This window comes from Pangasianodon hypophthalmus, chromosome 1 (genome assembly GCF_027358585.1).
Source record: "Pangasianodon hypophthalmus isolate fPanHyp1 chromosome 1, fPanHyp1.pri, whole genome shotgun sequence".
In the NCBI taxonomy this organism is placed as follows: Eukaryota; Metazoa; Chordata; class Actinopteri; order Siluriformes; family Pangasiidae; genus Pangasianodon; species Pangasianodon hypophthalmus.
The window spans coordinates 20,663,947-20,676,163 of record NC_069710.1 but is presented as its reverse complement, the minus strand read 5'-3'; the positions used below and the strand labels follow the sequence as shown (position 1 = coordinate 20,676,163).

The 12,217-nt window shown below is 35.3% G+C and overlaps 1 protein-coding gene across 5 annotated transcripts; it reads left to right on the top strand.

The window, feature by feature from the left end:
- The first annotated feature begins 24 nt into the window (after window positions 1–24).
- Window positions 25–5,112, top strand: chtopb (chromatin target of PRMT1b). Of its 5 annotated transcripts, none has more exons than XM_053235095.1 (6): window positions 25–203; window positions 940–1,016; window positions 1,172–1,322; window positions 1,990–2,134; window positions 2,830–2,919; window positions 3,309–5,112. In XM_053235095.1, exons 2-6 carry the CDS (start codon window positions 955–957, stop codon window positions 3,491–3,493), a joined length of 633 nt encoding a protein of 210 aa, XP_053091070.1. In that variant the 5' UTR covers window positions 25–203; window positions 940–954; the 3' UTR covers window positions 3,494–5,112. The 5 variants fall into 5 exon arrangements, with proteins under 5 accessions (XP_053091070.1, XP_026795873.2, XP_026795874.2 ...); XM_026940072.3 differs by having other exon boundaries at window positions 32–203; window positions 3,306–5,112; XM_026940073.3 differs by having other exon boundaries at window positions 56–163; window positions 3,306–5,112.
- The last annotated feature ends 7,105 nt before the right edge of the window (window positions 5,113–12,217 follow it).

The following is a 12,217-nucleotide window of genomic DNA, read 5'->3' as shown; positions in this document are numbered from 1 at the left end:
TTAACTATGAGGCACAGAGGAAACACTAGAGGGCGACTTGGAAGTGCTCTGAACTGAACTGAACTGAACAGCCTACTGCCTTATAGTCATAATGACCACATACTCCTTAGGACTGTAGCTGCCAGTGACTCCCAAAGCTTAGAAAGACACACTTGCAAAGTTTGTGAGTGAGTGAGTGAGTGAATGAAGAAAATATTTGTAAAGTAAGCAGACTTGTTTCGTACTTGGGGTTTTATCGGTTACAGTGGGAAGTTTGTGGGGAATTGTGGGCCAGAGACCAAGGAGCAGAGTGCAGAGAAAAGGTGTAAGAACCGGGCGACATAAATCTCCCCCACCTGCTTCACTCTCTCCTAGCCAACATCTCAGAGCCGCTTGCTAAGTTTATTAACGTTTCTGCAGCTAAAGATTGGCTAACTTTATTTATATATATATATATATATATATATATATATATATATATATATATATATATATATATATATATATATATAATATTTTATAAATGTATAACATTTTGCAAATGTTACAGCATCAAGGTAGTTAGCTAGCTAACTCCTTCTGGATAGATTTGTATACTTAGCTAATTTCACAGCTAATATCAGTGAAATGAATGTGGGATATAGTCACTGTTACTACTTTTACCGAAAGACAAACTTTAGTAGTATTCACTGAGAGACATGTTTGGCTATGTAACAGAAATGGCGTCAGACTTTGTTAGCAATTATGTTCAATTTCAATCGCCAGACCAATTACCTGATTATCTGCTACTATCCAAAACTTGCTGCTAATTTAGAGCATACCAATTTACTGTAAATACCACAGTAAATTAATCCAGATGCTCAATTTGAACTGTTTTCTTAGAGTTTATAATAACTTTTAGTTGTAAGTTTAAAATAAGAGTTTATAATAATGTTGCATCACTTTTTCTGCCCATTACAGAGTTGGTTGTTGAAGATGAATTCACCATCCTCCCAGATCTTGCTGAAAAGCACCTCGTCCATGTCATTAGATGAGCGGTAAGAAGAGAAACCAATGTTTGCTGAGGCAAAGCTTGTAGAACACTTTTAGGCAAACTAACTTCCAGTGAAAGTGAGGTAAAAGCCTAAACAGGTGTCTTGTGGTTGTTTTAGTGCTGTTCTTAGGCTTTTCTTTCTGTCTTGCTCTCCTGTAGCTTCACCATGATGTTGCAGAATCAGCAGCTGCCTCTGACTGACATGAGGGACACTCTGCCCCAGCAGCTGACAGCTTCAGTGAAGAACCAGCGCCTGGCTCAGCAAATGGCCAACCGTCCTTCAGTTCTGGCTGCCCTTCAGAACAAATTGGTGAATCTCACTTTCTTTTTTTCCTTCTTTTTTTTAACAACATAAAGCAAATAGAAGAAGGAAAATGAAGTAAAACACTGGTGTGGTTCAACTGAGTTATGTGAGGCAGCAGTGCTATCACTGTTCACAGCGGGTCCCGGGTTCGATCCTGAACTTGGGTTACTGTGTTTTGTGGAGTTTCTGTGTATGTTCTCCCTGTGTTTGCATGGGTTTCCTCTAGGTTCTCTGATTTCCTTCCACTGTCCAAAAAAAAATTGCCAGTAAGCGGATTAGCTACACGAAAACGTGTGTGTACATGGCACCCTGCAATGGATTAGCATCCCATCCAGGGTGTATTCACCCCTTGTTCAACCCTGACTTGGATAAAGTGGCTACTGCATATGAAGGAATGAAAGCATTTATGACAATAAAAACTTCAACATATTAAAGTTTCAGCCTGCGTTGGTTATATTTTTTGCATGTTATTTTTTCACTTGACAGCGTTCTCTAAATAGTGTTATACAATATATTGTACACTATATGTAGACATAGTGAGTTTGTTCCTATGACCACAACATTCCAGGATATGCCAGTCTATTTTGAAAGAGTATCATTTCCTGTTCTCTTTACTGTTGAGTCTCATGCGCTTACTGAGTTAATAATGCATCTTTTAATCCTTCACCTCCAGAGTGTGACGCAGCATCAGTTTAAGGGCAGCGTCAAGGCAAGGCTTGGGAGGCCCATGATGAGGGGAGGTCTGTGTGGGATGTCCAGATCCTGGGGAAGACCAAGAGGAAGAGGCATACTACTGAGGGGAGCTGTGACACAGAGATGTGAGTGGCAGTGAAAGTTCACATATGCACATTTATTTCTGTACACAAGTATTGTTTTCGATGTCTTTATGCTAATCCCCCCCCCCCCCCCCCCCCCCAGTGTTTACTGAAATCATGTTAGTGTGTCTCATGACTTTAAGCTTATAGAGGGAGAGTGTTTTCTCAAATAACATCACTGTTGTGATTTGGTTGCAAGCATGAGCTGAACACAAGCTTTTATACTACAGCTTACCATGTAAAGCAAAGAAACCATGAATATTGTTTAGGTTATTTAAAATGGTGTTTTTAATCTAGACCACTTCTTCTGCTACAAGTGTCTTGTTGCTATGCAACAAAGAAAAAATATTGATATTGTAGATGTCTAAGCCTGTACACTGGGGGCTAGTCTGGAAGTTTCATTAGCCAGCTGCACTACATAACGGTTAATGTAATTATAATGTTTGTTAGAAAAAGGCTAAATGATAGTCTATTCCTTGAACACTGAACACTGCATCACTTTACTTACAGCTTAAACTTAGTGAAAAAAGTATTTTACAGTACTTATGACTTCAGTGTTGGCGGTATTGGGGAAGAAATTTCTCCAGCACTGATTGATAGACAAATCTAAGTAAATCTAACATAGCTCATAAATATAGAAAGGTCTTTGGCCTCTCTTGCACATCCTTGATCCTTCAGAAATCTTTACAAAATTCTAGTTTGCGGGAGCCTGATTCAACAACAGCATGGACCTTATATAAACAGAGGAGGACTGACACGAAGTAGAGGACTAAGAGGAGCTCTGAGAGGTAAAAGATCTAATAACATTACAAAATGCTGGCACTATGCACTGAATGTACTATTCATTCAGATGTTTTTTTGGCTTTAAATCCAGTTTTTAATTTCTCTAGTATGTGAGGTTATTTTTCTTGGCAATATAATCAAGTGCTGTATATTTCAGTTGAGTTTTGAATTCATCAGCTTTCAGTGACTTGTGGCTTAAAAGAATATGTAAAAGAATTTGTGTAAAATGGGAAAAAATGTTTTAAAAAAATTCTGTTTCAGTGAAAACCAAAGAAAACTGGCATTCAGGATTTGTCTGGCTTATATCTTTCAAATCATTAATTTAACATGAACCTTTCAGCAGGAACTTTTCTTATGCTTCTATGTACAAACTCCATACTGTTTATCTCAGCAGGTAGAGGCATGCTTTTTGCAGGCCGTGGCTCGGCTGGAAGAAGTGCTAGACCAGACACTCGTCCTCTCCCCACACGAGAGGAGCTGGATGCACAGCTGGATGACTACATGTCCATGACCAAGAGTCAACTGGATGCACAGCTGGACGCATACATGGCAGAAGTTGACCCTGAAGACCTACTGTAATGAAGCCTTCACCCCCACAGGGAGATTTTGTACTTAAAGCCCATTTCATAGCCAGATTAAAGAAACTTGATGCTGGGTTAAGAGCACTGATCATCCACAAACATATAAGTATATTCATACTCAGGTCTCATTAAGGTTTGATATTGTTGAGTTGACACTGTTTGAGGAGACTGCAGTGTGTTATTCCACTTTATCTACATTAAAGAAACTTGTTATGGCAGCATGCTTTGTGGACTGAAAATGGAAAAAAAAAATGGAAACCTCAATTACAGAAGTGTTACAGAATCTTATGTGTGATTCCTGTAGAAAGTCCACATCCCCTTTTTTGTCCACTCATTTTTGGTTCTTGCATCTATTTGTACAGAAATCTGTAACTGAAAGGAGAAGAATGTTCTTTTAAACTAAATACAGAGGGATATAATAAGTAGATACATTTCTGATCAACATTTTGCTGGGAAGTCTGCAATTACATCTCTATTTCCAGGAAATTTAAAATATTGAGAGAATTCATATCCATAAAATGTTGCTACTTCTATCGGTGGTTGTGATAAAACAGCAATATTTAATGCATTCCTTACATATTTGGTTAGATTCTTGGGTCAGTCTAGGACAGTTACTGCCATTTTATAGTTTCAGTCATTTTTTTGACTTGTGTAGCCTTGATAAAATATTTGGGCAATTAAAAACAATTTTTCCTACATTCACTATATATCCGCAAAATGCCATATGATCAGGAGGACACTTGATTAACCGATCTTTTGGGGGCCTAATAATGTAATCCGTTTGGTGCTGTGAAATTCTTTTTTTAAAAATAACAATAATAGTGTAGAGCCGTGGAGTAGAGCTGGTAGCTCGGTAATGTTTTGCACCAGTCTCAGGAATGCTAATGCCACTGGGCTGCCAATTTTTGTTCCTCCATTGGGAATCGAAGGAGTGATTTAATTTTAGTCTATGTGGTCAGGATTAAATCTTTTGAAGGGGCTGCCTAATTTTTGTCTAGATGTTTTGTGTTCAGGAACAGATTGGGGTTGGCTAATAGATTTTGGTGTTTGGCCAATCCTAAGTGACGCATTCTGTAAATAAATATTTACAAATTTACTGTTAAGCACTGTGCATCCTGCAACTGCAGCATTAGAACCAAGCACCTTGGCTATGGTGACCAGTATGCTAATGGGGTCATCTGCTAAATATTGCTTTAATAATTAGTTGGCATGTTTCCCTTTGTTTGTTTGTTTGTTTGTTTTTCTTTCTTTGTTTGTTTTTCTTTCTTTTTCTCAGATTGCTAATGCAGTACATCCACAAAACAGCCAGGTTCCTCCTTTGAGTTGTTTATATTGTTTCTTGAGGGACGGTTTGGTTATCACATTTTAAATGTAATTCCGTCTCATTATGTTGAATCAGTTGGTTCATGCTAAATGTACTGCTTTCATTTCAAGTTGAATATCATTCAGAAGATCATGGCAATGTGACATGCTGTAAAGACCTGCTTGTTCATATTTGCTTAACTGTTTAAAAATCTAGATTGTGAACACTATTGCCATATCTTATATATCTGCCATCTGATGTTATTCATCTGATGTTATTCTTTATTTAATAAATGTTCATTCAATAAATAAAAACAGACTTTTTTATACATTTGCAGTACACCAGTGGGGTACTGCAAATGTTGCATTTTTGCCATAGAAACATCTAGCAAAACCACTGATATTGAAAAGGTTGTGAGATTAATAGATCAAGATAAGTTTATCATCTACATGCACCTTAAAACTGATGTAGAGAAAATAAGGTAAACAAGAAAATGTGATGGTAACTTATAAAAAGGCAGACGTTCTCATCCATAAACTAAACATTTTAGCCTACCTCAGTGAAAGAGTAAAACTGCATCATATTTAAAATCGGTTTAAACAGTTTATGTATGGACACATTGTGATTCTACAGAAGATTCTTACAGCTACATTTTTCTGTTAACATATTTTTCATACCCAACGAGCAGTTGCACTTAGGTGCTGTAACCTGACCCACTAGTGTGATGTGTTAGGCCATGAAGACCTTGGATTTCTACAAAGGAGAAACTTGATACAGGATTTTAGCATTTTTGTTACTTGACTTTAGTGTAGCAAGCTGAAGCACAAGTTCTGCAAAGTCAGAGCTGTGCAGTGTACACTACATGATTGCCCCTATAAGTACCGGAGTGTGAAGTACAGCAGCAAATTAGAAGAGTAATTGAGCTTGTCACATTATAGAAGATGATTTGCTCACAGAGTGCTGAAATGCAATTTTAGATGGAAGTCAGTGGGGATTGTACATCATGACCCAGTCTGTTGATCACTAACCAGACTCTGTTGAGTGGAGTAAGCCAGTGTCATTCCCCCTGCGTGTTGTCGTAAAATAAAAAGCCTGATCTGTGTTGAGACATTGTAGTAGTAGTGAAATAGCTCAGGGCAGTTATGTAATGCTTCATTCAGGATACTTTTATTTTTAGATTTTATATACATTTATATACATATGACACTCTTGAAAATGTGTGAAGGTATAAAAAATATTTCAATTATTGTTTTGTGTACAGAGAAGTTCATTTTTGTTGGTGGTTTAAAAAAAAGAGAGAATTCTGATGTTTGAAAAGAGAGGATTTCTTTAAAAAAAAAAGAGGATTTCTGATGTTTGGGATGTAAATGCAATTTTTGTAACCTCTACCTCCCTCCAAAAACAGATTTCTCCTTCCTTGTAGTGTCATGGTGAAGAAGAAGAAGCAGACTGGCTACCCTATATAAAACAAACCATTATAACTACCTGGTTTCCTCCAAAATAATCTATACAGACTATGCGCTTTCATTAGCTTTCCTGGCTCTGTGTGCGTGTGTGTTTGTGTATTTCTGAGAATGGAGGACATGCTGAAAAAAAAATACAGAGCAATACAGAGTTCAGCATCTAGGGGGCATAATAACTCCTAGCCAATTGCTACAATAATAATATCTGTGGCCACTTGTGGAGGTAGGCCTTTTATATAGCCTTTCTGAATGTCCTTTCGAGAAACTCTCAAAAATCCAATTACTTAATATTAAATTATGATAAAAGACAGGCTCAAACACATACTCTAAACTGTTTAATGAATCCCTTTTTTAGGTTCTTGATTTATCATCCTCTAAACAGTCTTGAAGTGTTTCTATAGTGTTTCTTGTTTTGTATTGTAAATAATTGATTGTTGTTTAGTTGTTCTACCACAGCTGTTGTATTCTTGAATCTGATTTGTCAGAAGCTGTTTTTTGGACGTTCCACTATAATTTTTAGTGTTTTGACTATAGTTCAGTATATTATTTATAACTCAGCTGACTGTTATACATTCAATATTCCAGTAATTATTTGGATCCTAACTTGAATGTAATCAGTTTTGAAATATACTGAAACCATTTGCAAACAGGCCTGCAGAATTACACTGTTTTGGCAGTAGAAATTTGAAAAAGACATGCATTTTATGTAACAGATATTAAAAATGTATTTACAGTTAGACCACTGTTGTGCCAACATTATAAAGAGTTTTGAAAAATGGACTTTACACTGTAAAATATTTATCTTTTCTCAAAAAATATGAAAAAATGTGAAATTGCACATTAATATTGGATTCAAGTTACCATAGAAACTGATTGAATTTTCCAGTGTGGTGTACACCAATCAATATTCTGCATTTGTTGATTCTTGTTAAATCAAATCCTCAAAAATCCTTTTTTCCTGTCTAGGTCTAGTCATAGATGTTTCCCTGTGGTGTTGAGTATCGGGATTCTTAGAAGATGAGGATTTCTGAGTCATACTCAGTTCAACATGATTTCTGCAAGGAAAAAATTCAATTTTTCAAATAAAACAGTTTCTGGCATATGAGCTGATGATTAAAGATGTGTGGGAGTATGCAGAGATGTCAGCCAGAATGAGAAGGTTAATGCCTGTTTTCCTTTTCAGTGCTAAAACGCAGCCAGTACCAGTAACTGCAAATGTGATTATCAGAATCATTTTAGAAGGTGAAATAAGGTTATGGAGAGTTGAATAATTATTGATTTCTTTATTGTCCTTCACTCTAGTCTCTCTATCACTTTCCCCTGTGCCAGCATGGCTGGCAATCTATTCTGTGCATCTAGTCACATATCAATAAATATGCATAAATATATATCTAGTCACATATGCATATATATATTTATTTGTCATCTTTTCCTCCAGCTTAATTGTTTACACTCCAAATGTGAACTATCTTTGCAAAGTACATAATTGCAAAACATGTATAGATTGATATAAAGTCTGTTGAATAAGTTAATAAAGTTTCTTTGGTTATTCAGAATACTTGAATGGTTGTGACTGTCCCTTGACAGATGAAATGTAAATACACTGTGTTCTGTAGTGTCTGGGGCATAGGTAAAGTGTTATATTTGTTCAATTTACCCCATACAAGTAGCAATTTCTTCACCACGTCTGTCATTTCGAAGCAGCTTGATTTTAGCCAGCTGAACCTTGTGATTGAGAAGCATTGGAGTTAGCAAGGCTAAGCCCCAGCTCCCCCTGTCCTTCACAGATAAAAGACATAAATATATTAGATTATTTGCTGATAACAAATGTCTTAAAGTGAATTATTTTAGAGTTTTGTGGAGATAAGTGCAAGAGCACCACTAACAGTCATAAAGAAACTGCACAGAATGGTATTAAGAAGTGGCACTGGGGCTGATTTCTGTCTAGCCCAGACTGTAGATTTATGCAACCTCTCAGTGACACTAATCTCAGGTGATCACAGAAAGTGATATGATCTCTAGATCTGATCTTCAATTGGGCTGATATTTTTCAGCCTACTTTATTGGCACATGGATAGCACATCATCAGCAGCCATTGAGAAGGTGCATGTGAAATACAGTTGTTGGTGTAATGAACTTGAGGTAGATTAATTACTCTATCATCCTTTTTCTCCCCAAAATGCATTTGGAGGAGAAACTAAAAGTAGATAGACTAAGCATACATTGTCCACAAGTACAAATGATAAAAAGGACAGACAGCAGAATTGTAAATTTAGTGTTTTTTGGTTTCAACAACAGAGCTACAGCTTTCCTGTTTACTATGTTTGGTTTTTGGTAGAAACACAGCATAAACCTAGAAGGACATTTTGGAATTGAAACACTTAAAAAAGAAATCACAAATGTAGCTGGCTATCTGCCTTCAAGTGTGTGTTTTCCCCACATCGTTCGTATTATGCTGTTGATAAGATCTCATGATATAATGCATTGCTCAAGCCTAATACTTGCACTGTCAAGTACTGATATATATATATATATATATATATATATATATATATATATATATATATATATATATATATATATATATATATATATATTAGATTTGCATCCTCCCATCTAATATCAATAACAATCACTGGGCTTAGCACTGAACCCACTGATGTGGGGTTGAACCCAAGATGTACATACTTATATTGCTTCAGTAAAGGTTTGTGTAATGGATTTGACATTTTTCTGGTTATACAGGTAAGCACAATAACAACAACAAAAAACATACAAAAAATGCTTTACATTTTAAAATAGTATAATTCAGGTGGGCCACTATATTTGGTGAGCTACAAAGTGGTCTGATATGCAATATGCCTCTATATACAATACTAGATTTTATTTATTGATTGGTTTGATATGTCATTCAATTCAAAGTTTATTCAGACTCTTCTGAGTAGTTATGTGTTGATGTTTTATTTAATGACGTGTTAGCTATGAACATTTTATTCGAGCATCCTGACATATGCGCGCAGAGACAGTCAGGAGACGCTGGTATAACAGTGAGAAGCCAAGTCTGCTATCTGGTTTCACAAGGCTGGGGCTACAAAACGCTTCATCATCCCAGCACAACAGTCACAATGGGTCAAGCTGATTTACAAAAAGGGTCTACAGAGGATTCTGCAAAATAGAATGTGTTGTCCAGTTTTACATATTTGCCTTAATACAATTTGGAGTGTTTCTACTTAAAAATCCTAAGTACAGGGTGGAGTCAATGCAAATATATTCATTTAGCAATTGCAATGTGATTAAGTAAAGGTAAAAGTCATTTTTGGAGTAGAGATTTTTGCAGGAAAATCAGAGACATTTAACAGGCACACAATGAAATACTTGTGCAAAAAATATTTTTATGTTAATTCTTATTAATTAGATCACTTTCAACCACCTTTCAGTGATTACTTTCAAATACACCCTTTAGATTAGGAGTTATGGATGTCTGTAAACTTTTCCAACTGCTTAGATATGAAATTACAATCAAATGTTTTTATATATGTAGTCTCCCACACATACTAGACAGGACAAGACCATGACTGTTGCCTTCTATAGGAGTATCACCTTCTATATAAAAAAAACCCAAACAAACAAATACAACCAATATATGCTACATATCCTATATACAGTTAAAACTTTATTCTACATATTTTAGTAAAAGGCTCACAGAAATTTAACCCTTAACCCTTTGTAATCATTGTAAAACAAGTTATCTTCATAAAATATTATACTCATGATATTGCCGCTAACTCCTGCGAAATCACTTGAGTTTCGCAACTTGGTGACCATGCAGTAACACACGTTTTAACACATACATAATTCATACGTAAATACAGGAGCATGAATGTACTGTAATAATATACCGTCATAATGTCAAGAGTGGAAAGTCAAAAACAAGGTATGTGTTTTATCTTTTTACTAACTACTGACATTTTAGTTTGGTAACTTGATGAATGAATAGTAGTGCTATATTTCAAAAACTGAAAGAGAACATATCAGATAAAGATAAAGGGAAGTGTTGGAGATGAATTTATGAACAGTAAATATTGGAATTAAAATGATAAATGTGTGTAACTGTGTAGTTGAGCTGCAAGTTAAATAGTTGAATTAGCAATTTTCTACAGATGAACAAAAAATTTATATTGTTATTATATGTTATTATATTTAAATGTTTATTAATGATATACATCAGTATCTCCAGATGATCAAATAGTGTCTTAAAGTGGTGACAATATAATACCAGAAACGTTAGTTTCAGAAATATTCTCTGCACGGTCACATCTCTGATGCCAACAGTATTTTAATATTCTCTGTGAAAAGGTTTTATTTTAATATTCACTGTGAAAAGGTTTTATTCACCTTAGCCTATGAACAGAACATACACTCATATATATATATATTTATATATATATATATATAAGTGTGTGTGTGTGTGTGTATTTACAGTTTTCAACACATCTCAGCCTTTAATTGACGTTATAGTGTACGTGCAGTTATGCATGTATGGCTGTATATTAGCAAACTGGTTGCTGTTTCTGTCTAAATTACCAAGCTTCTGCACAATGTTTCCAGTCATACAGATCCTCTGCAATTAGAGTTGTTTGTAGCATTACGTTTGCAGCTTGGTACTAAATTAAACAGTATTATCAGTGTTTAAAAGTCAGGATTATAAACAAGACATGAAAATGTTTGTGGTGGTACACATATCAAATAGCTGAGTTATCTAACAAAATGATTATGCCAGAAACATGTTCATTTTGTGCACTAAACCCCACATTATCATTCTGCTGCCCACTATTTGTTGTACTGTAGGCTACATATAACTTTAGTTGAACTTGCTGATGACTAGAGATGGGAGGAAGCTCAGGAAGTGCAATGTGCTGTAAAACGTACGGCTAGTAAACTGTTCAGCTAGTTCAGGGATATCTCCATCTTTTTTATGATGCCTAATTTGCTGGGTGATGGTTTTTTTATCAGTCAAAAAGTGCAGATTGGTAAGGTGCCTTATGTGCTAGTTTTATTAGTTTATTCATAAACTTCTTAAAGCCCATACAGACCAATATTTTCACGTAGGAAAAGTAACTAATCAAATGCTTAATACTTCAACATGCTACTATGGAATGTGTCTTTAAAACCTGATATACTGTGTTTGTAACAGCTTTTCATTGATTTTATAACATCCACATGTAGTATTCTTAATGTTAGTGTATTACAGTTACTTGTATAAAAATCACTACACTATGCATGAGAGTTGAAAGATTCAATCACATTCCAATTCAATTTTTCAAGCAAATTGTCAGACACAAAATAACATAGATGCATGCAGATAAAATAAACAACCAGGATTTGTCAAGGAAATACAGAGGCAAAGAATACGAAAATGAAAGGCACAAACAGAAGGGAAAAATAGTTTGAGGTCAAAAGGGCAAAGGAGCAAGATACAAAAGGGGAAAACACAAGGGCAAAACTGGAAAAAACAATGCAAAGGTCATACAAAAGCTATCTTCTTTATCTTAAAAAACAAAACAGAAAACTTTCAGAAACTGAGCACAGAAAGAGGGGTATTATGGGATAAAATTTGGTCTTTGCACGGGTCTCCAATCTTACTTTCTGACTAAACCGAATGATTTTCTAGGGCTTTGAGTCATCCTTTATAGTAATGTGACACCATCTGAGTAGCTGAGAAGTACAATAATTAATGAGATTTCAGAGTAATGCTGAGAATAGAGAAAATTCTGCAAATTTTCAGTGACTTACTGGAAAATGAGTTGCAGTGAAATTACAGTACAATTAGATTACAAAAAGATACTGTAATGATTTCCAGGATGCCACCGTAATTGTATAATTATTAGTATATGTTTTCCTATATACTACTACTACTACTACTACTAATAATAATAATAGTATTAATATTCAGTTA